General features: G+C 37.9%; 1 protein-coding gene across 1 annotated transcript; it reads right to left on the bottom strand.

The window, feature by feature from the left end:
• Window positions 1-4995: 4995 nt before the first annotated feature.
• LOC130923330 (rab11 family-interacting protein 2) lies at window positions 4996-27219 on the bottom strand. The gene is made up of 6 exons (XM_057848964.1): window positions 27034-27219; window positions 19080-19610; window positions 15079-15476; window positions 13257-13611; window positions 12553-12625; window positions 4996-8900 (listed from the first exon to the last, which is right to left on the bottom strand). Exons 2-6 carry the CDS (start codon window positions 19430-19432, stop codon window positions 8676-8678), a joined length of 1404 nt encoding a protein of 467 aa, XP_057704947.1. The 5' UTR covers window positions 19433-19610; window positions 27034-27219; the 3' UTR covers window positions 4996-8675.
• Between the last annotated feature and the right edge of the window lie 187 nt (window positions 27220-27406).

The following is a 27406-nucleotide window of genomic DNA, read 5'->3' as shown; positions in this document are numbered from 1 at the left end:
AAGAAATTTTCAATTTGCACACTTAGTTTTAGCAACTGTCTTTTACATTGTCACTTATACAAGGTGTTGTATTGCGCTTTAAAGGATTCACTGGATTGAATATTAGCGCAGTCATTAACATTTAAGAAAGTTAGTAATATCTGAATTTACAAAAACGTAAAACAGCACATTCCACAGAAGACTTGTCTGAGTTTTCGTTGCTTTTTAAGTTTTCAAGTCACCTAAAATTACATGACCATGATATAAAATTTCAAATTAAGTTAGGTTTTGTATATTTTAAAGAACATTTTAATTGCTATCAGAAGTCATGGAAAATAATGGAAAGATAATATTTGGTTGTTGAAGAATTCATGCTAAGAAAGGATTTTTAAAATATGCTTATAATACAGCATTTGCAAAAATTAATCAAGTTAGCAAGACTTTCTTGCAAGAGTAAATGATAAATTGAACAAAAACAGGAAGTAAACAATATTTCCTTCGGGATCTACATTAAACAATGTAACCTGATCTGACCCTAAGTCTTGCATCACCAATGTCATAGATCATTCATTTAAACAGGCTTGCCACAACATGGTGTAGGTCTGTGTGATTCAAGGCCATGTATGTTTATATGAAAACATGTTTCGATCTGTTCAGATCTACTTGAGCTCTTAAAAACCAAACACGCTTTTTATGGAGGTAATGAATACAAGTTACGTGAATTTTTTTTCTCTCTCCGTGAAATAGGCCATGGTCGACTTCATGACGTCTGGATTTATGGCCAAGTAATTCCCCCTCTGGAGTAATTTGGCTGGTACATCTGCAGCTTAGCAGCATTCCAGCAGGGCTCCTCTGTGCTGTGAAGTCTGAAGATGACTGACTGATTGATTGATTGATTGTATTACTCTAGTTTTAGCATGGCTTTAGCAAGCATTGCAGTAAATTTTTAATGGGGTCTATCCACTGCCGAGTAAACTACATATAAGCAGCGAGCAACCCATGGGCTGGTGTTGGCCCACTGATGATCACAAATCAAAGTTCAAACATGGCAGACATAAAGCTATTTATATACTGTACTTTGTCACACTTGTGAAAATGAAACACCTTCACACACCGACCAAAAGTTTAGTAATGACTGTAGACCGTAGTTTTGGAGCTGTTAACACATAGTTGGATATCCTTGGTTTCGGTAATGTGTTTCTTGCTGCTTTCCACTTCTATTGAGCTCTCTGCTGTGAAATCTGTGACTTCATAAAACGATGGCAGAGGAATTTAAAGTAAAATGTTTTTGGATGTTCTTCTAAGGCAGTGGTCCTTAACCTTGCTAAACGTACCAAACCACACAAGTCTTATATGTGGATTCACTGAACCATTCAAAATTAGATAATAAAGCATTTTTTTTTAAAATTCAAAACCAATATATATAAGCTAGCAAGCTCATAATTTAGCAAATTCCTGTTCAAAATTCTTATTTTGATAGCATGTTTTATAAACTGGTCAAAATTTTTGAGACCATGCTGCCCATTGGTCTGTTGTATTACCTCATACCAAATGCAAGTCAACCTTCCACTGAGCAAACCAGTTCCTCCTCCAATCAGGTCGACGACTAGCAGTTAAAAGAAATGGATTAAGCCTGTAAATAGGGAGTCAACCAGTCAAAAACCTGGTCTAAAAAGCCACTTTGCCTCAGTTTAATCAGCGTACGAAAATAGGGCTCTGCGCTTCTTTATGTTTGTTGAACCCCTTAGACTTACTCACCCAAACCCTGGGGTTCTAAGGTGAAAATCCAAAGGCTGCCCGGACTTAAGTTGGTCTAGAACAGGGGTGGGCAATTAATTCCACAAAGGGCCGCAGTGGGTGCGGGTTTTTGTTGCAACCCATTAAGAGGACACCTTTTCACCAATCTGCTGTTTTACAAGTGCAATCAGTCGATTGCAGTCAGGTGCTTCTCATTTCTGCTGAAACCGCATTGTTTAAACTATCTGTGCTGGGTCAGTTGGAACAAAGACCAGGACCCACTGCGGCCCTCGAGGACCGGTTTGCCCACCCCTGGTCTAGAATCTGGAATCAGCCCAAAAAAAGTGAAATGAGGGAAAAAAATTTGGACCATGACATATTCTGGTCATAGCATTATTTTATATATTTTCTGTAGGGCTGTCAAAATTATCGGGTTAACGGGTGGTAATTAATTTTTAAAATTAATCGCGTTAAAATATTTGACGCAATTAACGCACATGCCCCCGCTCAAAGTGATTAAAATGACAGCACAGGGTCATGTGCACTTATTACTTTTTTGGAGTTTTGTCGCCCTCTGCTGGCGCTTGGGTGCGACTGATTTTATGACCATGAGAATTGTGTAATTATTGACATCAACAATGGCGACCTACTAGTTTATTTTTTGATTGAAAATTTTACAAATTTTATTAAAAGGAAACATTAAGAGGGGTTTTAATATAAAATTTCTATAACTTGCACTAACATTTATCTTTTAAGAACTACAAGTCTTTCTATCCATGGATCTCTTTAACAGAATGTTAATGTTAATGCCATATTGATTTATTGTTATAATAAACAAATACAGTATTTATGTACAGTATGTTGGATGTATATATATCCGTCTTGTGTCTTATCTTTCCATTCCAACAATAATTTACAGAAAAATATGGCATGTTTTATAGATGGTTTGAATTGCGATTAATTACGATTAATTTTTAAGCTGTGATTAACTCGATTAAAAATTTTAATTGCTTGACAGCCCTAATTTTCTGTTTTAATTGTAAACATCATCATTACATTGCCCTCACTAACTGGTTTGAAGGAATCCGATGTTTCGTCTAACTACAACCACAATTATGAACCTACAATTAAATCATTTCTAAAAGATCTGAAGAAAATACAGTGGTACCTCAACATACGATCGCTTCAACACACGATCTTTTCGACACCCGACGTAAAATTCGATTCACCATTTGTTTCTACATCCGACGACATGCTCAAAATATGAAGACATGACAGCACCGCAGACAGACGAAATCAACACAGGTTTAAAAAAGGTTGGTAGAGGTGGTGAAACAAGGAAAAAGGTAACGCTTACCATTGAAATGAATATGCAAATTACAGAAAAATATGAGCGTAGGGTGTGCATCTGTCAACTGGCTCAACAATACATCTCCACGGTCCTCCTCCGACCAGCGTTCGCTAGTCTTTATAAGTTGACAATTATTATTGTGGTAACATCGTAAAAGAAATCTTCAGCTTCGTCAGGTTTTTATTATTTATTTCAGAACTTATCCAGCACAGAACACCTACTGTCCGCTGCAGTTGACGGTGTTCTCAAGAAACATTCAAAGCGGACGTAAACTCTCAACCGCACCGCTTCCTCTCTCTGTCACGCCAGTCACGCGCTGTGTTCAGTTACAGAAAAAAACATCTGCTGCATTAGAACCCGATTCGTTACATTATTACAGGAATTTTTATTATTATTCCAATTCTTATTTATAATTTATTTGTTTTGCTATGTGTAATTGCCATTTGTAGTACCAGCAGAATTTATTAAGGATTTAGAATAGGTTTTTGGGCTGTGGAACGAATCAATGGAATTATAATGTATTCTAATGGGAAAATCCTGCTCGACATACGACCATTTCGACTTACAAACAAGGTCCTGAAAGGAATTAACTTCGTATATAGAGGTACCACTGTAGAGCATTATACCACAATTATTAACCGAGCTCTTGGACTGTCACTGATGTTGACACATTGTCTCTTTCCTCTAGTTGTCATCTGTCTTTGTTCACCTGATACCAGACGCGTGGCAGCTATCAGAGAAACAATACTTTCAACACAATACCCAACATTAGGATCAACAGCACGTTTGACACCTGATTTATCTCAAGCACCAGCTGAGCTTTTTAGATGCGCAAACTATGCAACAAGAGTCCTGCGTTGGAGGAAAGGGTGGAGTCTACACTCTAGGGAGTTGGAGGGGGTTAACCTTGACATCTGGCCCTCGCTACACCAAGTTCAGGGCAGCTGCCCGTAGGTCTGTTTTTCTGTAGAACCACCTCATCCATCTGCTAAATTTCTCCACAAACAAGTTTCTCCATGATTGCCTGAGGACATCCCATCCACAGACGCGTGCATGGTGACACTGATCTGCCACGATGACGCCCATCTATATTTAAAAAGCGTGCAGGTGACCCATTGGTGTCTCCCACCTCGTGCACCACGTTTGGGCTCTCCTGCATTGGCAAAACCTTACGTAACCACTTTGTGGGATATTTCCTCAAATTACAGCAATATGATATAATGCACATGGCCTAAATAGGGTTTCATTTAGGAGGCACTCAAATGACACGTGCCAGCGGAGCACAAGCTGCCATGGTGGTAATGTGATCAGATGATGAATGCGTAAAGACGACAATGAGCGTGCCAATTAGTTTATGAATACAACAGGTGACACCTACATAAAGCCCAATTACAAACTTTTTTGTGTTCAGTGTCTTCCAGGGCAGATGATAAGTTAACACGCAGGATGAAAATTTAATCATGACTCATGTTGGTCAAGAATCAACTCTGAGCACGGCTGATAATCCTTATTTTAAAAAATTCAGAGGCAATGTAAGTATGTGAATTTGCCAGGCTATCACAGGTAGCTCTTTCACTTCAGGTGGCAAGAGTACAAAAGAAATTAAAAAAAATAAAAAAAAATGAATAAAAAAATAAAAAAAGAGGGCATGGTTTTAACCTATGATAGCCACCGACTAGAATGTTAGGCTGTAAAGAACCCAAGTCTTTTTTTGTGTGTGTGTTTCTAAAATTTCACAGTCTTGTTATACACATAGCTAAATGAGAGGAGAGTTTTAACGAGCAATCTAAAAACAGGAGAGTTTTAACGAGCAATCTAAAAACTTAATAGCAGGCCGGAGAATTTCTTAACAAAATGAAGAGCTGCTTCAAGCAGGAAAGGTAGAAAACAAAACTCCGATTGATTAAGGTTTAATTGTTAATGGGAGGATAATGAGTTCTGAAAAATGGAAGGACACATATTTCATGAAAGAAATGTTCTATTCTGGATTATGTTTACTTACAGAATACACATCGTTTGTCTTAACTGAATTAATTATATGTAGTTTAAAAAATATATGACCAGTGAGTCATCATTTTTTTGAGTGACTTTATTGAAAAGAACAAAACAATCTTGACTGTGCCTTTCAAACATTTGGAGTACTTTTGGTATTCCATCACAGCAATAGCTAAAAGTTTCAAATGACTTTTGGAATTTTTTAGCATGAGTAAGCATTTTCCCCCCCAGAACTTTACAATTGGCACATGACATACAGTCAGCATTTCTGAATTATTGTTGCCTTAACCTTAAACACAATTCTCTCTAAATCCCCAATCAACCCCAAAATTCAACACAAACTTGTATCCAAACATGCTGGTTTAAAAACCTCAAACTCGCCATTACGCAAATATTAATGTAATATATGTCAGTTTACTTCCAACCTTTTAGAAAGGTGTGTTTTTTTTAACAATCAAAGCAGGATGGAGGTGTTCTAGATTAGATTCAATTTAGAGAAACGTGACCCCAATCCACCCATACCCCCCAAAAAAATCTACTAATTACAATGACTTGGAGGCATGTGGATAAATTATTTAGAGGACCAAGGACACGTTTTAGAGCAAAACTTTTAACCTAAACAGTAGCATGTTGGTCAACTTAACTCATTGTGCCATATAATTTTAACTGTTTTACTAAACAAAGTTATACTGGTCCATTTCTTTTGAAAATGAAAGAAAATTATAATACAAAGCAGGAAAAGACAAACTATGAAAGCAACTCTCACCACTTTTGCAATGTTTTATGGAACGGGCTTAGAATCACCCACAACAATTCTACACATCAATCAGACTTTTTTGGCTAGGTATCTACTGGCTGTGTAGAACAGTTGTGGGTTTTAAAGAAAACATTACCTCGGAGCATATTTAGTGTTTTGCATATTCAAAAAGCTGCATTAACTGGATGAAAAACATTATGCAAAGAGGCTGCTCAAGAGAAGTATCATAATGATAGTCACCGCCTTTGAGTGTTGCGCTAGAAAATGATTTGAAAATGCTCTTCATTTTAGATTTACGTGTTGCAGTCTGACATCTAGCAAAGAACCAAATTATAGTATAGCATAAAGCAAATGTAGCAATCAAGCTAAAAGGCAAAAAAATGACAGGCAAAATTAATTCATTACAACACAATCACTTTCTTTCATTCGAACTAAATCCCCTTCAGGGTCCAAATGTGTTCAATGTTTAATGTATCTCATCCTTAGTATTCCTATTTCATCATTTGAGTAGAACACAAAGCTGATGCGTGCCTTCACTCTGCAGGCACCTGGTGGGAATAAGCATAAATTACATGCTGTTGTCCATCACGCTGATAGAAATCTATTGATTTATTTGGTTTGTTGGATCATCCTCAGCTATAAAAATGCCTGAGTAGAAAAACAATTTAAATTCCTGAGAATTAATATTATGTCACGTTTAGCTTGAATGGAAAACAGGTGGTGAGTTGTCTACCGATAAAATATTTTTTTACTGCACTTGTAAATCTATAGAGGATACATTTTCAAATATTTTCAAGCACAACAAAATGAGCAGTAAATTAAGCAGAAAGAAGCCAGATAATACAAAGATTAAATACAGTGGAAATACTACAGCCTGCAAGTAAGGTCCATTATAACTGGCTAACTATGCATACACACTTAAAGCAGTAGGGTAAGTGCGTAACAAGAGGTAACACTAGAGCACATATTAGAAGGCAATCAGTGAGGGGATTATACAAATTGGAAAAGTGATTCATATTTAGTACAGTCTTCATGCTACAAAAGCACTATAAGCTAAGTCACTCAAAATCCCGGCATTAAATCATAATTGTGTAAAAAAAAAAAAAAATGTAAAATCCTTCATTTGTTTTTACGCACATCATACCGCACTGGTATAAATACATGATATATCATTTCAGCAACTAATAGACATGTTTGATAGTGGCTCATACACTGAAAGTCCGCCATCCTGTTTGCCGGGTTTGGTCACATGAAATCTGACATACAGCGGATTGAGTCAAAATAAATCTAGCTAAATACAGTTCGTTTCTTTGGAACTACAAAAGAATTAAAAGGCAAGTAAGGTTCAACAATGACACATTTTGTTATTTAAACTAAAATACATTCACTAATAGAGTTTGGCTTTTCTGTACAAAACCATATACATTCGGGTATAATAACTACTGTAACCACATTAAAAAAAAAAAAAAAAACAATGCTGATTGCTCAACTAATATTTTAGAAACTGCATCCAATCACATCAGTGAATTTGGTATCATAAATAGCAAAAATGGAATAAATAGAGCAAGAATGGTACAATCAACAGGTGATTTAAGACTTCTGATGTAACTTTGGGTGTAAGACAGCTATAATGACAGTACAAAACATAATTTAACACTGTGCGAGATGTAGCCGCCTTCTTTTAAAGTAATAAACAAATGTAAACCCACCATTCAGCGCAATAGAAATTTGGTGATTTTGTTCAAACAAATTCAGAACGTGATGACAGTACTGTCAAACGAGAATAGTATTTGTCTAATATTTTTTTGTTTACTGACTGTATGGAAGACATCGTTATATTGATTGAGTTGAGACATTTTCCATGGACACACAAAGTGCTGTGATATACTGCGGTACAGTACACACAAAACCATATTTAAAAAAATAAGCGTGATACATTGCTGTATCAGTCGGTAATACAAGCCTTTTAGTACCAGTGTCAATACCACATGAGTCTTTTCCAGGGTAGTAGGATACAGTAAGCAGTTTTACATAAAGTACCATACAAATACATTAGTATTAAAATGTAACAAAACTGCGTTAGCGTCAATCAATACATACTCCCCAGTAATTTGTATTGAAAGAAAAAAAAAAAGTAACAGAAATATACCCAAAACAATTCAAATGTGAGATGAACTTAAAACGAAATCAAATTCCAGCAAAACATGAAGCATGATTTTTAAATCAAGATTATTGCACTTCAAATGTTACATCCAGTTGAAAAACTTCACCGACACCCTTAAATGATAGTCTTGACAATTCAAATAAAGTTAGCAAGATTGAGAAAGTTGAATTTGTTCATTTAAAACATTAATAAGCACGAGAGAGTGAAGCTGTGGAAGCAGCTTTAGAATTAACAGGGTGACTAAATGTGGCATGTTTAAGAAGTGTGCTTAAGAGTAAACATAAGTGTCACAAATGAATCACAATTACATTTTAATAACAGCATGTGCTAGCTTCCACAGATTCTAGTAAACACATTTTTGCCTTTTTTTTTTTTTTTTTTTTAAACCTGAAAAGCTTGTATGCACTTGATAGAAGCTAAGTGAGCAACAGGCCACTGTTGCCTCACCAGTGCAAACACTGATACTGTATCAGAGCTGTGAGGAATAACTGCATTTAATTTAAATTCACTGATAAATGCCATTTTGTTTACGTACCTAATAAGCACAGTATTGGTCACTTTCAAGTTTATGAAAGCAAATCTGTAACTGGACATACAGTTAAGTGTTTAATTTCTTCTTCAAGGATCATCATACAGAATTAGTAATCTTCCTTTCACTTTGTTTATTATTGTAGTTTTTTTCAGTGGTCTTTCTACTTTTTATTAAATTTACCTGCTTTTTTCTTAGGTTCATAGGGTGTCCGCAGTATGCTTGGTGTTTCCTCCATGACGCGGACTAGCAGGTTATCTATGTAGTCCTCCAGTTCTCTGATGTGGGCATCTTTCTTTTTCACGATTTCTTTATGCTTGATGAGATCTTGCACCACTTCCTCAAACGACAAGTTTCTATAGGCGTCCATATTCCCCTGTACCACATCCTGGGCATGAAAAACAGACAACCAAAATATTATGCTTCAACCCAATAACTTCTCATGTCATGAGCTCACACTGAGATATATAAGCCATGCATCATTTTGATCTTTTGCATAGTGTTGCTTAGAGGTGTGCGAAATTTCCGATTCTTAGATTACTCGCGATTCGGCCGTGGAAGATTCGAGAATAATTCACAAACATCCAAATTCCGATTATTGAAATATGCCAAATAAAGAGGAACAAAAACATAGTCTTCGGGACACGATGAGGAAGGGACAGAGCGTAAACATTAGAGGCATACGAAAATTCCAATTCTTAGATTATTCGCGATTCGGCCGTGGAAGATTCGAGAACGATTCACAAACATCCAAATTCCGATTATTGAATTATACCAGGTAAAGTGGAAATAAAACATAGTCAGCGCGGTCTTCAGGACGCAATGAGGAACGGACCGAGAGTAAATATGTTCAACTCATGCCGTTAGATAAAAAAAAAAAAAAAACCAAAAAAAAACAATAATACCTGACTTCAGCCGCTACAAACAGCGCCCAGTTGCTAGTTGCTGCAAACATACTGCAACATACGGCTATGGTAGATATCACATATACTGTATCTAGAACTAGATGTGAAATGACAGACGACGGCCGTGTTAGATCATATACAAAGAACTAGATGCGAAACGACAGACTTTCCTGCGCTAGTAAACAGGCGCCATCTTAAAGCAGTAGAATTCTCTAGAAGGCTCTGTTGTAGTGAACCTAATTACTTTTTATCTAAAAAAAAAAAAAAAAAAAAAAAAAAAAAAAAAATCTTGACTCTATCTTTAAATGATGAAACAGTTTTAACTTTCACATTGAAAGTAGACAGAAGGGAAATTATGGAATAACGGGAGCAATTTTAACAACTTTAATGGTTGATTCACAACATTAAATTAATTGAATGTAATTTAAAACTGCCGATACAGAATGGGGACTTGAGTATTTTATTTACTGTTTTTAACGGTTAACTTGATGCTGAAAGAGTAGTTTGTTTAGCCTGAGATTTTGGAACAATTTTGGAAGTAGTGTACAAAAAATTAAAAGCGGGTTGGTTTGTGGTGCATCAATAATCCATTTCTAATCGAATCGGAGCCTCTGAATCGTAATCGAATCGTTAGGTGCCCAAAGATTCCCACCTCTAGTAAACATCATGCTCAACTCACGGCTCATGCCGCTACATTAAAAACAATAATACCTGACTGCGGCCGACAGCCGTTAAGAACTACGGCCACATAATGCTACGGTAGATATCACATGTATAGAAAACAAGATGCGAAATGACAGACTCGCCGGTGTTAGTAAACAGCCGCCATCTTAAAGCCATACACTTCTCTGGAAGGCTGTTGTAGCGAACCTTCCGAGCAAACCTAATTATCGTTTTATTGAAAATACCCCTAAATCTTGACTTGAATCCATCTTTAAATGATGAAACAGTTTTAAAACTTTCACATGCCGAAAGTAGACAGAAGGGAAATTATGAAATAACGGGAGCAATTTTAACAACTTTAATGGTAGATTCACAACATTAAATTAATTGAATGTAGTTTAAAGCTGCTCATACAAAATGGGGACTTGAGTATTTTATTTACTGTTTTGAACTGTTAACTTGATACTGAAATAGTAGTTTATTTAAGCCTGAAATGATTTTTGTACAATTTTTGTAACTAATGTACAAAACATTAAAAGCAGCTAGTAGCTGGAGCCTGGGGGGTGTGTGTGCATCAATTATCGATTTATAATGGGGGGGTGCATCAATAATCGATTTATAATCGAATTGTAGCCTCGGAATCGTAATCGAATCGTTAGGTGCCCCAAGATTCCCACCTCTAGTGTGGCTTATGAAAGCCAGTTGAAATCTTTTTGGATACATTCACACTTCAGGTCAAATCAGATTTCTTTGCCCATATGCTGTAAGTATCAGATTTTTTCCCCCAGACGTAAGCAAGCAATGGCAAAGGTGCGTAAATATATGTTTTTCTTGATACCAAACATGAAGCTAACAGGTTAACAAAATGTTGGCTCTGTTACCATAAAATCCTAAAGAGCGGATAGCTCACAGAGGGATCGTATTAATTTCCGTAAGCACTGTGACTTGTGACGATGTGCTACAGTGTGCATGCATTATGTCACGGACACATTCCCTTCACCTACAAGTAGCATTTGTATTTCCTATGTGAATACAAAAAAATGGTAATCAACAAAATTTCCGAAATGGGCATCACGCTCTGCGGTGAGAATGTAGCCTTAGATTCCACAGAAGGAGAAAACTTGTTGTTTGGATTTAAACCCTATAGTACCTTTTGTGAAACCAGTCCTACAATGTTCGGACAGAGATTGCCACTCTGCCCTCACCCATTCCTAAAAACTATTTAGGTTTATATGAGAACAGGAGCTGTTAATCGTTTTTAATGAGGGAGCACTTTATCACTGTAATGCCAGGCCATCCTCCCCCAAAATCGATAGCACAGCAAAGGCTCGACTGTTTAAAATACCACACTTATCATCCTGCACTCCCATGCCGCAATCATGTGACCACTGCAGAGTAAGGACAATACAGAATGGCTCGAAGTTGGACCGTTTGCCAGGTGTCTTATCACTTCAAGAGCACAAAGGCTACTGGGAAGGAGTGGGGACAGAATGAAAATTCTCAAAGATTTTGACTACCAAAGATTAAATGTGCATCTAATTAAAAGATACCATCCTTGGGCCATTTGAGGCAGGGGAAGAGAACTGACCACTATAAGGCAATAGATGTATGGTTCTCATCTAGCGTATTGAGGCTACATAGAAATGAGCTTCGGTAACTGGGGCTAAAAGTCTGAATTTGACCATGAACTGGCTAAGTAATGATCACCATTTTTCTACAATCTGTAGTTGGAGAAGATAAGGCGTACATTTGCCATTCTCCAGTTGTGTCATTACCGTTTCTAATGAGCTCAGCTTTGAGAATTTAAAAGCTTCATCCTTTGAAATGTGTGTGTTATCCTCTCCACGCCTGTGCATGTGGTTAATTAGGGCCTTGAAGAGGAGGAAATGGGAGCTGCCATTTCTGCAAGCCAGTGCAGCATGTGCTGGGGCACATGTGTGGATAATGACAGACCTCAACACTCGCACAGAAAGGTGACGAAAGCCATTATCAGCATCCCCTTTCTCATTTAGGCATCCCTTGAGCAATTGCTCTGCAGTAGATACCAATTTTGCTGTGATGTTGCAGACATATTATACAATTTATGAAAACATAGGGTTTTAAGATAATTAGGTAGAAGTATTGTGAAAATAAAACAAACTACATAATTTTTGTCTTTTTTCGGCTACGTTGAAATACAACCCACAGTATTCAGCTAACTTCATGAATATTTCGCAGGAATGTGCTTCATATTCAGAGCAGACACGACGATGAGTGTGCAGCTGCTAATTAGTTGAATAGCACATCTGAATTTTTAGAGGCCACAAGGATCAATGTCACCAGCTGCTGCATCAAAAATGAGACTTGAGGCTTGTTGGCTATTCCAAAGTGTCAACATTTTGCAAGTCCATTCTTGCATTATCTGTTCACGTAAATGCAGGCAAGTTGCATGCGAAATCATGGTTTCACATGCTAAATTGTGCTCAGTCTCACATTTTTCATGGCGTAGATGTCCCTGCTCCCTTGGTTCAGAATGAGGTCTTTATTTCCAAGTGGCTTTTTGTCACTGAAAAGCAATCAAATAGAAGGACAGGTCAGTAAATTATGCATACAACTGTCAGGAGGCACTGAGGCATTGACTTATTGTGGAAACAATTTGGTTTGAACACTTGAGTAAAGAAAAAGACTGTTGTGTTTCACCATTAAACCACGACTGCGATGTTGGAAATCTATTTAATTCTGTACATTAAACTGCCTCAATGTATTAATTCACCACATTACCACTGACCAATGCTACTGAAAGAAAATACCACATTTAAGATGATGGGTCTATAAAGATAAGTGGTTAATTAGGTGGTCTATCACTTTAGAAGATCTCATTATGATTGCTCAGAGGGCTCTGTTATCAAGCCAAAGCTCTCTAAAGAGCCTCTAATGACACCTTCCATTCTGATAAAGAATGATGTTAGCCTCAGTGTTCCTCGCATCTCAATGGATGCCAGGAAGACATAACAGGTTCAATGGAAACAAAAACACTTGACAACAGACATGAGAAGTATTAACGGGAATACCTAAACAACCTTTAAACCTGGGATCAGTCTCATGGTCATGGGAACGTAAAGAGCAAGAATTCCTGAAAATCACGGGATTGATAATTCATAGTTATGCCAGTAGAATACATTATCAAGCGTTTTTACCTTGTTTTATAGTTGGAGCTGAAAGGGTTATTGTGCATTTTTGAATCGCCACTAAAAGGGTTCGGGGAGCGCAAGTCTCCTGAACTGCCTTCACTGCCCAAACGACCCCCATTGCTGGTCTTGCGGCCATCCTTCTTTCCGGTCATACGTTCCAGTAGACTGATCTTCTCCTTTTTCTCCTTGGGCTTGTCCCACAGCTGCCCTTGATCCCCCTCGAATGGATTGCGGTTGCGTGGGAGCGTGGCATACTTTTGTGGCAGGGTGTCACTGATATCAGTAAAAGGGTCACCGTGTGCCTCGTTGTCTTGGAGGTCTGGTACCTCACTCTGAGAACGCCTGTGAGGAGCAGCTGTGCCTGGAGCCAAAAAGCAATGCCGCTGCATGAGTCATCGTGTTTATAACAAAAATATCAAGGCGTCACCTGTATGAATCAGTCAAAACAATGGTTTGATCAAAACTTTTTTATCACCAAGAAACATGATAATTGCACAATTAAATTACACACCGTTTATCTCGAGACTTCACTTCACTGATTTTATAAAGAGCATTATTTGGACATGGAAATAATGGGGAAAAACAGCCCTACTAGTGAGAGAGAGTGCTAAAGCTTATGTTCTCAATAAGCAGAGGAACAGAGGTCAGTGTGATTAAGTAAAAAAGCTACTTCGCCCACTTTTTTGTGGGCGTAAATGCGCTCTTCCTCGTGTGTGCGCGTGCGTTCTTCTGTGTGTCTACATGTGCCCTTACTCGCGTGCGAAGTACTACTTGCTACGCACGTGCCGGTTATCGGTTTCAAGGTATACCGTGGTATGAAAACGTCAAGGTTTCAAATGTTTCCATCATACCGTCCCTACGGTATTAGCTAATTTTTATGTCCCACAAATGCAGGGCTCACCCCGCCACCTCAAGTTGTTGCTCAGTGTTAGTGAGTCAGCTGTGCTACATGTTGGCTGGACGACATGAAACACCTGAACTTTTTCGCCCATTGTAGAAAATGAAGTTGTTGTTATGGGAATACAGTATTTCGGGAAAATGAAAGTTACAGACAGCCGCGGCTTAGGTGTGCCAACCGACATGTCAAACATGTTTGCGGGGGGTGGCTACCAGAAAAGGCAATATCTCCAATACAATTTCGCATTTATACAAAATTAAAGGTTCGTAAACGCGGTCATGAACGTTTCCCACTAGCTACGAGAGTTAACTCAAGCGTGTGTCGTGTGTCTAGCAGTGGTACAGTAAAAAATATTGTAAAGTAAGCTTGTTAACGAGGCAGATAACGTGACTAATTAGCATGCCAATTTAATTTTATTTATAATATTTCATTTATTATTCTTTTTTTTTATTTAACTTACCATTATACTTATATTCCAATTTGCTAATATGTTGTTTTGAAAAAAATATATATATATTTTTTGTAACCCAGAAATCTCAAAGTAATTGCAATACCATGATACCATGAAACCGTGATATTTTCGCTTAAGGTTATCATACCGTCAGAATCTCATACCAGCACATGCCTACTACCTGCTCTGCGCTTCCTGCACCAAAATAAAAGCATGCATCACAAAAAAAATATTGAAATCAGAAAAACTATTTGGATTAGTTGTGTTTATTTAAAATCCAAATATAATGAAAATAGTTTGATTAATAATCGGTTTCGTTTTCCAGCTTCTGGCTTCTGTTTTCTGATACTGGATTTAGCCCAAGGAATTTAATTTCGGTGCATCTCTAATTTTAATGTACACATTGCCAAACTCTCAACATTATTGTACTGTATTTATCGATTTGCCTTTGTTCTATACATGAGCAAATATTTACTCACCGCTTTCTTCTATGGAATTCATGGAGTCTAATTTTGGTCGAAAGTGTGTCCCAATAAGATCTGACATGGAGTGCGCTGCAGAGAGTTTCTGGGCACCAGAGAGTAACGATTTCTTAGCTTTCGTCTCAGGCTGAGATCGCGGTTGTGTGGCAGTTGGATGATAATCAGCGTCTGAGTCGCACGCTGCAGAGCGCGGTAGGATGGCTGAAGATGTGTCACCGTCATGTTTGCGCCCCTTTATTTTGACTTTAAGCTTAGAAAAAGGTGAGCGGGGCTTCTCCTTCATGGACAGGTCAAACATACTGGCTGTCATATTATTCCGCATAAACTGGATGCTGACTTGAATGCGTCCTCGCTCCTTTTTCTTCTTCGACGGTTTGGACTGCAAGGTGTACCAGCTAAAATATAAGAAAATGAGAATGCTTAGCATATTTCACAGGCCATTTTGATGAAAAAAATGATTGCTTTATCTATGGTGACGATCCATTTAAGCAGAACTCAGAAATGGTACAAGGTTAATTTGAGCATACTAATCTGAAATCTTGACAGCAATACAGAGGCTCAAATCCTTTGATTTTGGGAGAATGTAATTTGTCATTCAAAACAGAAAATAAGAAATAGGATTTTCTTGAATAGGAATATTTCAGCCTTCCTTTTTGTCTTCTATTCATTTAACCTCTCTGTATTTTCAACTGGAAGTAATGGGATTTGTACATTCAAAATACAGTGGCAGTAGCACAAATCTGCCCTTTGTTCAGAACTGCAAAGACTAGCAATTGGGGCATTAGGCCTTTATGGAGTACTTATTTAAATCATTGACTGCCCTATATGTCAAATCGTTTTTGACTGGGAAAGGTTGGCAGCAATCCCAGTCAAAATGCTTTGGAAATCTACCACTGTCGATGGTATACAAACATGAGCATTCACAGTCGGTCTTCCATGTTTAAAATAATTGTGCATCCATGAGTTAAGTACTGTCAAATAAAGGGAAAAATGGGGTGGGGGCATAATCTGAGTGTATTTCTGCTTGTATTCATTTTTTTTTTTTTTTTAATTATAATTGTCTTTACTAAGTGAGGAAGAAGCGGCATGGAAAATGAATGAATGAATGAATGTTTTTACTAATATATTTTCTAATATTTATCAAAAATAATAATAATTACATATATTATGATAAACATGTGACAATAATTGAGTCATTTTGTTTTCATGACCAAAAATAGTCATTTAACCTATAAAGGGTTCAAACACGGCAATTTCATGCATGTTCAGGAAGCCATAGCAAACGAGTAAAATTCCTTACGCTTTTTTCCAACAATCAATGTTGTGGCATTAGATGAAGAAACACATATAAGAAAAACTGGTGACAACAGCTCGATGAAATATCAAATTATAACACCCGTATAAGAACATTTGTATTTTGTGTTATTCTTCAATTCAGTGGCTGAATTTGTCACCGGCAACAATGGCTCTAAAGAACTGCAGCTGTTGAGCACTACTCTAAACCGTCAAGCTCAAGGCCCGGTAGCCAAATCATGAAGGGTCCATTTCCCAGGCTGCACGCCATGCTCGGTCAGATCAGTAGCCACAGCATGCCACCGCTATGGGGCCGACACTGCAGCTCAAGTGTGTCTCAAGGCCAAGATAAACCTCCCTGTGCTTGGAACCGCAATCCTCCTGCGTGGCCCTTGGACCGCTGGGAAACTCCTCACAATCAACAAACACAGGTGCGCGATAATTAAGGCTGCATGTGCAGATATCGAGACATTCTTTCCTCCCCAATATGTCGTTTCAAAACCATCACAAATGGGCCGCACAAATGCAGTGCACAGACGGTGAAGTGTGGTCATGGTATCTAGGGCCCTGGTGTCATTGTCAGACTTGCACGCAGTGTAGGAATGGGCAAATAGCAACAAGGGCCATATCCATTACCGACACTCAGCTGAAAAGGTCCACGACCTTGAAGCAAATCAGCTCAGGCTCAAAGAAGAAAAATATGTCCCACTTTCACACTGATTATAACATACTGCATTTCTCCAAACTGATGAGCAGAAAGGAAGTGCTAATGTATTAACATGTTGGTGAGCTAATTAGCACCAGATCAAATTTGGTTGATGGGTTTCCTGCTTTCTTAATGTAGGGTTTACTGCGCAATTATTACTCAGTTGTATTTTAGGCTTTTGGCAAATTAGTTTGCATTTCACCCCCCCCCCCCCCCTTTTTTTTTTTTTTATAGTCTTTCAGTCAGTGACAATTTAATTGCACCCAAAATGTATGGAAGCAAAATCAATAATTGGCATTATTTACAAAATATCAAACAATCCTACTGTAGGTATCACATGGCAAAACTATTAATGAATGGTTAGCACATATGCCAATCGACAACTTATCGATCATCAAAATTTATGGCTTTGTTAAATTTTTTTCATTATAATTGACTGTCAAACGAAAATGCATTCATTTAAAACTGTTTTTATTTTCCACTGAAAACGTTAGTTGAAAAATAACAGTAAAAAAATTGATTAGTAATTTCATCAATCTTGACTACAATGTTAAATACATAGTCAAGGCTTCAGACTGAGCACAATGGACCTTTACTTATAATTTTAGGGGTGCAAGCAGAAGATTAGGGGTGCACACTGTTAATCAACATGCAAGGTTTTCCTCTAATTTTCACTGTTAACCAATAAAAACTTATAATAATAAATAACATAATAAACAACATAAACATAAATAACAATAATAAATAATAAATGCTTAAAACTACCCATCCATCCATTTCTCCCCCTTATCCGAGGTCAGGTCGCGGGGGCAGAAGCTTCAGCAGGGAAACTCAGACTACTCTATCCCCAGCCACTTCATTCAATTCTTCTTGTGGGATCCAAAGGCGTTACCAGGCCTGCCGGGAGACATAGTCTCCCCGGCATGTCCTGGGTCGGCCACGTGGCCTCCTCCCAGTGGGACGTGCCCGGAACACCTCACCAGGGAGGCGCCTCGGAGGCATCCTAATCAGATGCCCGAGCCACTTCATCTGGTTCCTCTCGATGCAGAGCAGCAAAGCTCTACTCTGAGCCCTTCCCGATAACCGATCTTTTCACCTCATCTTTAAGGGAGAGCCCGGACACCCTACGGAGGAAACTCATTTCGGCTGCTTCTATCCAGGATCTTGTTCTTTCGGTCACGACCCAAAGTTTGTGACCATAGGTGAGGGTAAGAATGTAGATCGACCAGTAAATAGAGAGCTTTGCCTTTTGGCTCAGCTCCCTTTTCACCACGGCGGACCGACGCAGAGTCCGCATCACTGCAGACGTGGCACCGTTCCGCCTGTCAATCTCCCATTCCATTTTGCATTAAACTACCAATTTATGAATTTTATTCTCTATCAATTTTGACATCAACCAGTATACGGATTAGAAATTAGGTTAACATAGGAATTTTGTTCAGTTTATGTCGCTGTCACCTGGCACTACAACCAATCAGCAACGGATTTATTGATCGATAAATCACCTGCGAGAACACTGGCCAACCCGGAAATTGACATCCACACTTTGTGGAAATTGAGGAGCGTATCATTTTAGCAGTGTGCGATCAGCACATACTTTACAGTAGGATACTTTTTGGCATCATTTTCGGGACATAAATAAAAAAGCAGCAGTATGGTAAGTTGTTGGTGCTCAGAAAAGACCGGAAATGATAAAATGCCCTCCAAATTGATAGATAATCTGAGATGAGCGATGTCCCGCCTCTCATGTGTCGAACACAACAACAAAAAAAGACAATCTTACTGGTCGTGTATGTGCGAGTAGATGGGAAAAAAATTACTCGTACTGCCTCTAATTTTAGTTCAAAATGCGACCAACTGGTCGCAGACTGGAGCCTGGACAGTGACGATTATTTTTGCCATAATTGGGCATTACTACTTTCAAACCACCGTGTTTAAAAGTTAAACTGTAATTTTAAAGTAGCATGACATGCACTACTGTAGTACTACTAATACTCACTCGGTTTTCTGTCGTTGCTTGTTGTCAAAAACTTCATTGAGTTTGATGGCTCTCTGACCCAGGAACTTGTCAAGCCCGACCAAGGACCGATGCATAACAATGAACAACAGCTCATAGACTTCTGGGTTGCCATCCAAAAGTAACCCTGGTAGTTCAAAGGAAGCTTCTTCTCTCCATTCAGGATTGAGGGTCTTCTCTGCCACTGATGTTGAGTACTTTTCCTTGCCCAGCTGGATAATGGTGTAAGCATCATTGGTGCCATTTTTGCCCTTGGGTTGTAAATTAGCAGCTTGAAGAACAGTGGCTTGGACATGAGTTGGAAACCACTTTTGAGACTGTTCAGCCAGTGACATGGTCTGTATTGGTTTTCAGTGAGACTCTTAAAGTGTTATACAAATAAGCGCGTAACGTGAAACATATTTAAATTTCTTTAGGTTATTGTTGCCTCCCTAAAGTTATATAAAGTAGACGATTAGTAAGGCACATTTCAGAAAGCAACAAACCCAGATATCCAAACCATTGTTGAGTCACCTGGAGGGGATAGAAAAAAACACACGTTAGTAAGCCTGTCGCAATATGCAATAATTGCATTTATCGCACGATAAATAAAAACGAAGGCGGTAATTTTTCCGCTGCGATTTATCGCCTCGCGTGCACGTGTACGTGTACATGCGACAGACGTGCTGTTAAAAGTTCCGATTCCTTGTTACCAACTACGCAAAATGCATCTTCGTTCCAGGTCCGGCAAAAAATTGCGGCGGAGCCAATCCGTTCCCATTATAGACCCTACTCACATGACGTCACAACCACGCCTCTGCGCCATATTGTCCGTCTACTCGTCGTTTTGACGCATTACCGCTACGAAAATTCCTCCTATTATGGCGTGTTTTTCTGCTCGTTAACATTAATAATCAAAATGGTGAAGGCGTGTGTGGCGGTTGGTTGCAATAACAGAGAAGATAGATGGGGAGACTTGAAGTTCTACCGTATTCCGAAAGACCCGGAGAGGACAGCGAGATGGACTGCTGCAATTCGACGAGAAAACTGGGCTCCAAACGATTACCACAGATTATATAGTAGTCATTTTATATCTGGTAAGATGCATTTAATATATATTTAGAGGGTTTTGGGCTGACAACCACAATTAAGATCATTGCAGGGCTAATCGCCGACAACATACAGTTTCAAATTCAAGATGCTTATTTCTTCCACCATCATTACATTTTGAAAAATATTTAGCTGGTACCGAGTGAAAGAAGCTGGCCTCAACAGCCCTGTGTCTTATTAACGGTTTAAACACCAGCGAACATGGACGAAGAACGTTTCATCATGGAGGTGGAAGGAAAGTCACAAAGTGATTTATGATGCAGCTAATCATCATATCACTGTTACATGCGCTTCCGGATATTTACAACGAAGTCCGCCAAAACATTGTTACCGACTTGGCTGCTACGAACAACCTTGCTTTGACAATAGACAGCTGGATGGACATTATGAACAATGGGTGACAAATTAAGAGCGCTGTACTTCAAACTCGTCCTGTTTATGAAAGTCGATTGTCATATGCTGTTGTTGTGCAGTAATGAGCAGACGTGACTTCTGTGCCGTTTGCTAACTTTTTTAATGCGCACACACACTAGATATCATGGAATAGCAAACTTGATGTGCTAAGTCCCATGCCATTGGCTACGTGGGCCCAAAGTGCTTATGGGATACGTAGTCCATTTACTACATCGATGAATTATAAACCGCCATGACTGAATGGAAGTTAAGCAGACCAAATCAATCCATACCAGTGACTAGATAATGCTGCAAATATGTTAATTCAGTACGTGACACAGATGGATTCGAAATAAGATGTTTTGCTGATGTAGTAAACATAGCTGCTAAGAGAGCTGTAGCAATCAACAGTGTGCCACGCCTCACTTTACAAACAGTAAAGATTGTTCTCAGCACTTTTATACAAAATTTCTTCAGATCAGTGAGAAGTAAGCACATATATATTATGCACTATAATCCATGTTTATATGATGGCAATTTAATTTCTGCTCGTTAGCAAAAAAACAAAACAAAAAATAGAATTGTTATTTTTTTTTCAGAGCATTAAATGTATTGAATCGAATAGAAAATCGTGTCCCCCGTATCGAAAATCGTACCGAACCGTGACTTAACTGTATCGTTGCATCCCTATGGAATACCATAGCAGAAGCTATGAGGGGAAAAGTTTTCATTTGCCTAAATGTTTAAGTTATTAAGTGCAGTTTTATTTTTTTTCTTGAAAAACACATTTTATTTATTCTGTGTTTCTGTGCGGTATTAATATTGTTGTCTTTTACTTAAGAGGCATTGTCTATTGTTTTTAGTTGTGATTTCTTAAAAAGTATTTTTGAATTTAATATTTATCGCATTTAAATGGGTGTACTTGATCTATTAGTATATACTGTATTCTCACTGTGTTATTGTAAATTGGTTTTTTTTAAAAATGGGGGGGCGCAATAATATCGCATATCGCAATAATTTATGAGATAAGTTATCGCACACTAAAATTTGTTATCGCGACAGGCCTACACATTAGCACAGAAAAAAGAAAGCTTGAAATTTTTTAGATAACATTTCCTTTGTTGTTTTATAAAAGTATCTAATGGGCTACCTAATAGGGGTGATTCTCATGAAAGCTTTGCATAACGTTAATGAAGGATATTTACCAAAGCTATCTTAAAAAAGCAAAACGCTATGATGACCCGGTAATTTGTTTTCATTCACAGTTTGAGCTCCCTAATATTTTATTTATTCATGTAAATAAAAAGGACATGAAGGTAGTTGGTGTGAGAGCAGGGGATGCAAGGACAGGGTTAGATGGAGTCAACTGATTCATTGTGGCAACCCCTGAAGGGAAAAGCTGAGAGGAACAGAAGAAGAAGATGGTAATGATCACCTAGGATGGAATTTGGGGATATACAAAAACATAAGACCTAACTTATTACCTTGTACCCATCTTTTATCTTACTTTCTATGTGGTGCATTATGGGTCAAAATAATTTTATTTAAACAAACACACACAAAAATGTGATTATGATGGGACCATTAAGCAACAGTAATGAAAGCTGCAAGCTTGGGCAGTAGATTTTCCTTATATCTTTTTTTTTTTTTTTTTAACAAAGCAAGAAACCATTATACCTTATCATAATCTGCTAAATTATATATGTAGTTTTAAACAAAATAATATATATATATATATACACACTAGTATATAGTAGTCCTGTTTAAAAAAAAATAGCATATTGTGATAAAGTTCATTATTTTCTGTAATGTACTGATAAACATTAGACTTTCATATATTTTAGATTCATTACTATTCATTACTATTATTAGATTCATTATTCGGATGAAATATGCTAATTTTTTGAGATAGGGATTTTTGGTTTGGCCAAAATCATCAATATTAAAACAATAAAAGGATTAAACTACTTCAGTTGTGTGTAATGAATGCAAAATATATGAAAATCTAATGTTTATCACAACATTATAGAAAATAATTAACTTTATCACAATATGCTAATTTTTTGAGAAGGACTAGTATATTTTTTTATGAAATTGACTGAATATTTATGATGCTGTATAGACCCTACTCACCTACGTCACAAAATGACGTGTCGCTGTATCCGGCCGCCATATTGTCCGTCATTTTTTAGCCCTATTCTCAATGGTTTCAATTAGTCGTGCAATTTATTGAGCAATTCATGGAAGCCCCGGTGTTATCTGATGCTGTAAACTCATTGGATGCGTTGCATAAAAGGCGTTATGTGGAAAAGCTTCAGTTTATCCATCCGCCAGATCCATATTTGATGGCTAAATCGATGTTTTTCGACCCGCTGTCTTCGCCGTCTCTGCCTGACATCTGCTACCCTGATATTTACAACTATCTTGTCTACACAAAATCAGCCTATTCTCACGAAAGTTTGAAAAACTTTAAGAGCTTGGAGGCTTATAAATACTTTGTTGCTGGTTGGGTGAAACAGGTCCCCGTCCACGAAAATTCGGCAGGAGTCTATCTTGTGCTCGGGAAGGTGAGTTACGAAATGTTCAATTCAAAATCTTTTGTTCTTGCTAACATCCACTGTCAAGTCTAATGTATTTCATGTCATTTGTCAATGGAGCTAGGGCTTTTAATGTTTATATGGTTTAGCGATTGCACTCTCACTACATACATATATAATATGTAATAAATATGAAGTGCGATAGCACTACTCCAGATTGTCCCTAGTTGAATTTATTTTTTGGCTTTTGACCTCAATAGTGAAATTGTAAATTAGTTGTATGACAACTGTCTTATTATCCCCTTATAATTATATATTTTCAGGTAGTTCATTCACAACGTCTGAGTGTATGTTGTCGGCGATTAGCCTAGCAATTATCTTAATTGTGGTTGTCAGCCCAAAACCCTCTAAATATATATTAAATGCATCTTACCAGATATAAAATGACTACTACATAATCCGTGGTAATCGTTTGGAGCCCAGTTTTCTCGTCGAATTGCAGCAGCCCATCTCGCTCTCCTCTCCGGGTCTCTCGGAATCCGGTAGAACTTCAAGTCTCTCCGTCTGTCTTCTCTGTTATTGCAACCGACCGCCACACACGCCTTCACCATTTTGATTATTAATGTTAACGAGCAGAAAAACACGCCATAAAAGGAGGAATTTACGTAGCGGTGATGCATCAACAGTGACGAGTTGACGGACAGTATGGCGCGGGGGCGTGGTTGTGACGTCATGTGAGTAGGGTCTATTGAGGGGAAAACATCAAAGCTTTTCATGGACGCATTACAGTAATGAACTTACAAATCTAAACTCAGTTAAAAAAAATACAAACTACTATTTTGATGACAAATTGTGGACTGGCCCACATAATAGGCATAACCCTCTTCAGTCTAAAAATGAACTATTTTTGGTTTTCATGACTATATCCCTAAAATGTTATAAGACACAGTTTAGATTACCTTCATGAGAATCACCCATAATAGAATACGAAAATGTGTATGTATATACTTTATTTACGTTTTCAATCAAGGGCCATAAATTCCTTAAACATTCCATAAATGGTGCCACAAATATATTTCAAACCCAAAACTAAAAGTAAAGTGTTTGTTTCATTCAGAGGCAATGTTTAAAATGCGAAGGAGAACCCCTGGCTGCTTCACCAGAGCAAAAGACCTGTTCACAGTGGCATGAATCAGAATCTGATGGTTCCTGGGCGAGAAGAACATCTCCATGCTGGAGTAACTCCTCGTTACCATCCAGACATGGGTGAGCGTGATATTTTTTTCTGTCCTTCCTAAACTCATAAAAGGTCACTTAAGGTCCAGTTTGAGTACACACTCAACTGTGATGTGACTGTGATTATGGTGCTGTGCAACTGAACAAGTGCGGACTGAATATCTTCTGTGACACCAGTCTTGGTCCTCCTAGTTCATACCGGTATATATGCGCATACATACTTATATATGTGATTACATACTTTTTCTCTTATTTATTTACACTGATTTGTCATCATTTGAACAAGTACCATAATTTTCGGACTATAAGCCGCACCCGACTATAAACCGCCACACACCAAATTTGATACAAAAACGGCATTTGTTCATAGATAAGCCACACTGGACTATAAGCCGCAGCTGTCCACACTGTATTATGGGATACTTAGACCAAAAGACAATAACCGATAACACTTTGAGAGCGGCATCATAAGACAGTCATAAGACCAAATGAACCACCATGAAGCTTTGACTCAATAGGCTGTTAAGCTTCATAGCTTCAAGAAGCTTCATTTGGTCATCACTGCTCCCTTGGAGGAGATAGTCAACCTCTGCTACCACCTGTTGTCAAGACTGTTGTCGTCCAACATGCCTCCTAGCATACATTGCAGCGCTATAGATGTAAATAACAAATCAAAATTCATGTTCTCTGCTAATTATTTCTTCAGTTACTATTACAGTTGTTTCATTAATTGCTAGTTATGGTATTTGGTAATACTTTATTTGACAGTGGCGCCAGAAGAACGTCATAAGACCATCATAGTTATGACATGGCACTGCCATGAACAGACAGCTTATGCTTATGACAGATGTCATTTTGTGTCATTTGGCAAAAAAATCTCACTTTTGAATGAATGTATAAGATTCGAGCTAGACCTAAATGGAGATTAGGGGTGGGAATCTCTTGGTACCTCACGATACAATACGATTTGCGATACAAAGCTCACGATAACGATGATCTCACTATTTGGCGATACAGCCATTATTGATACACTGGGCAGGAAATCATTCCAGGATATTCTACAAAACAATAAACAGAAAAACAAGCTATCTTCATCCTTCTGCTGTGAAAATTGTGAGTTTATCACTAAAAGGCGTCCAAATTTATCAGTAGTAGATGTCCAATCCGTTTGAATTGGGAGGGTGGCAGTGAATGAACCCCTCCCACTTCAAATGGGCCCCTCCCACTTCTATGGCCATCATTGGCAGCCAATGCCAGGCAACGAGGTCATTTTGGCCCATTTCAGGTCATTCCTTCTGTTGATTTTCAGTCATTTCCTGTTGATTTTGGGACATTTCAGGGTCACTTCCAGTTGATTTTCAGGCACTTCCTGTTGATTTTGGGGCATTTCATGGTCACTTCTTGTTGATTTTGGGACATTTTATGGGTCACTTCCTGTTCTGTAACCCAAAATCAACAGGAAGTGACCCATAAAATGTTCTGTAACCCAAAATCAACAGGAAGTGACCCGGAAAAGCTCCCAAATGAATGGACAGTGACTCAAACTCAACAGGAACTAACCTGTAAATGCCCCAAAAATCGGAAAGAGTGACTGTGAAATGCTTTAATTTCGAATGAACGAACATTCATGGATTAATTGATTGGACGTTGAGCGCTGTCAATGGCAGCCACAGAGTACTATTAAATTGGAAGATTTTGGTTGCAACTTGTTGGTTTCTTTTTCTTCTTTCTTTTCTTTTCTTTCTTTCTTTTTTTTTTTTTTAAACATTCCCTTTTTACAGCGATATCTTGATTCTTGGCATGAGCGTATCGATAACCTTTTGGGATGAAAAGTATCACGATATATCACCATTTCGATATTTTGTCAAACCCCTAATTGAGATAGTGACATAATTTGCCCGATTAATGACATCTCTCATAAATATTTATTAATGCTCATGATAGTCGTATGTCTTATGGCAGTGTTATGACGCCGCTGTCAAATAAAGCGTGGCCCATTAACCCAAATAAATCAACAAATAAGCTCTACTGGACTATAAGCTGCAAGCTTCAAAATGAGGGGGGAAAAAAGTAGCGTCTTATAGTCCGGAAATTACGGTACGTTTGACCCAAACCACACACAAAAAAAGTGTCATAAAATCCATAACTGACTCATTTTATTTGTGTCTCTATCAAATAATATTCTCTCTTTTAATTGCTGTCAAGCATTATAGTATTGTGGTAATACACATTACATTACCGCCACATAAAGGGATGACGAGACAACATCCAGACTACAGACACGTCATGTTCTGTCAGTAAATCGTGACTGTGCAGCATGTTGGCAAGCATAGTATAGTTAAATCTAGTTAAACTAATTGTTTTTGTAAAGGTTTCAGGTACCAACAACTATCCAACAACTTATTTGTACAAAAAAAGGCTTTAATGATTTAATAAAGTGTGTACACTACAGGAAGCGGTATGATTTTCTTTCGTCCGTTTAAACTTGACTTCTCAAAATAAACAATAATGTGTTCACGTCGAATAAAGGCAATCGATGTACTAATCCTAAAAACCGACCGAACGCCAATTCGCGAAAGGATTTTGCCATTGTTTTATTCAACAAAACAGAAGATATAATATTAGCTATGGCAAAGCCGCCGTGCTAGCAGTTTACACAGAGCTTTAAAAAAGGTTCTTACCTCCAATTCATTTAAAGCGATCTTTCAGTCCAACATATTCTTGCTCAATCGATCCATAAATGCTGTGAGTAGTTTGTTTTTTTATTTTACTACAGATGGTAGTAGTATAATATTAGTTAGAGGTGTAGTTGTTGCTAATCATTGTTAACTACTGCTTTCGAGTAGATGCAAGCATCACTTCCTTGTTGACGTCACTTCCCATTCACGCCGGGGGAAATTCAGGAAGTAAATCCGCCGGCTGATTCGTCAGATGTGCAATACAATAGTTTTACAACCAAAGGAAAATGAAGCAAATGGGTATTACGATTATTCATTATATTCCGGTTTGAGGCAAGATTAACCAATGAGGTTGGAACGTTTACCAAAAATCTAT

This window comes from Corythoichthys intestinalis, chromosome 10 (assembly GCF_030265065.1).
Source record: "Corythoichthys intestinalis isolate RoL2023-P3 chromosome 10, ASM3026506v1, whole genome shotgun sequence".
Taxonomy (NCBI): domain Eukaryota; kingdom Metazoa; phylum Chordata; class Actinopteri; order Syngnathiformes; family Syngnathidae; genus Corythoichthys; species Corythoichthys intestinalis.
The sequence above is the reverse complement of the archived record's forward strand: the minus strand, read 5'-3'. Positions and strand labels throughout refer to the sequence as shown.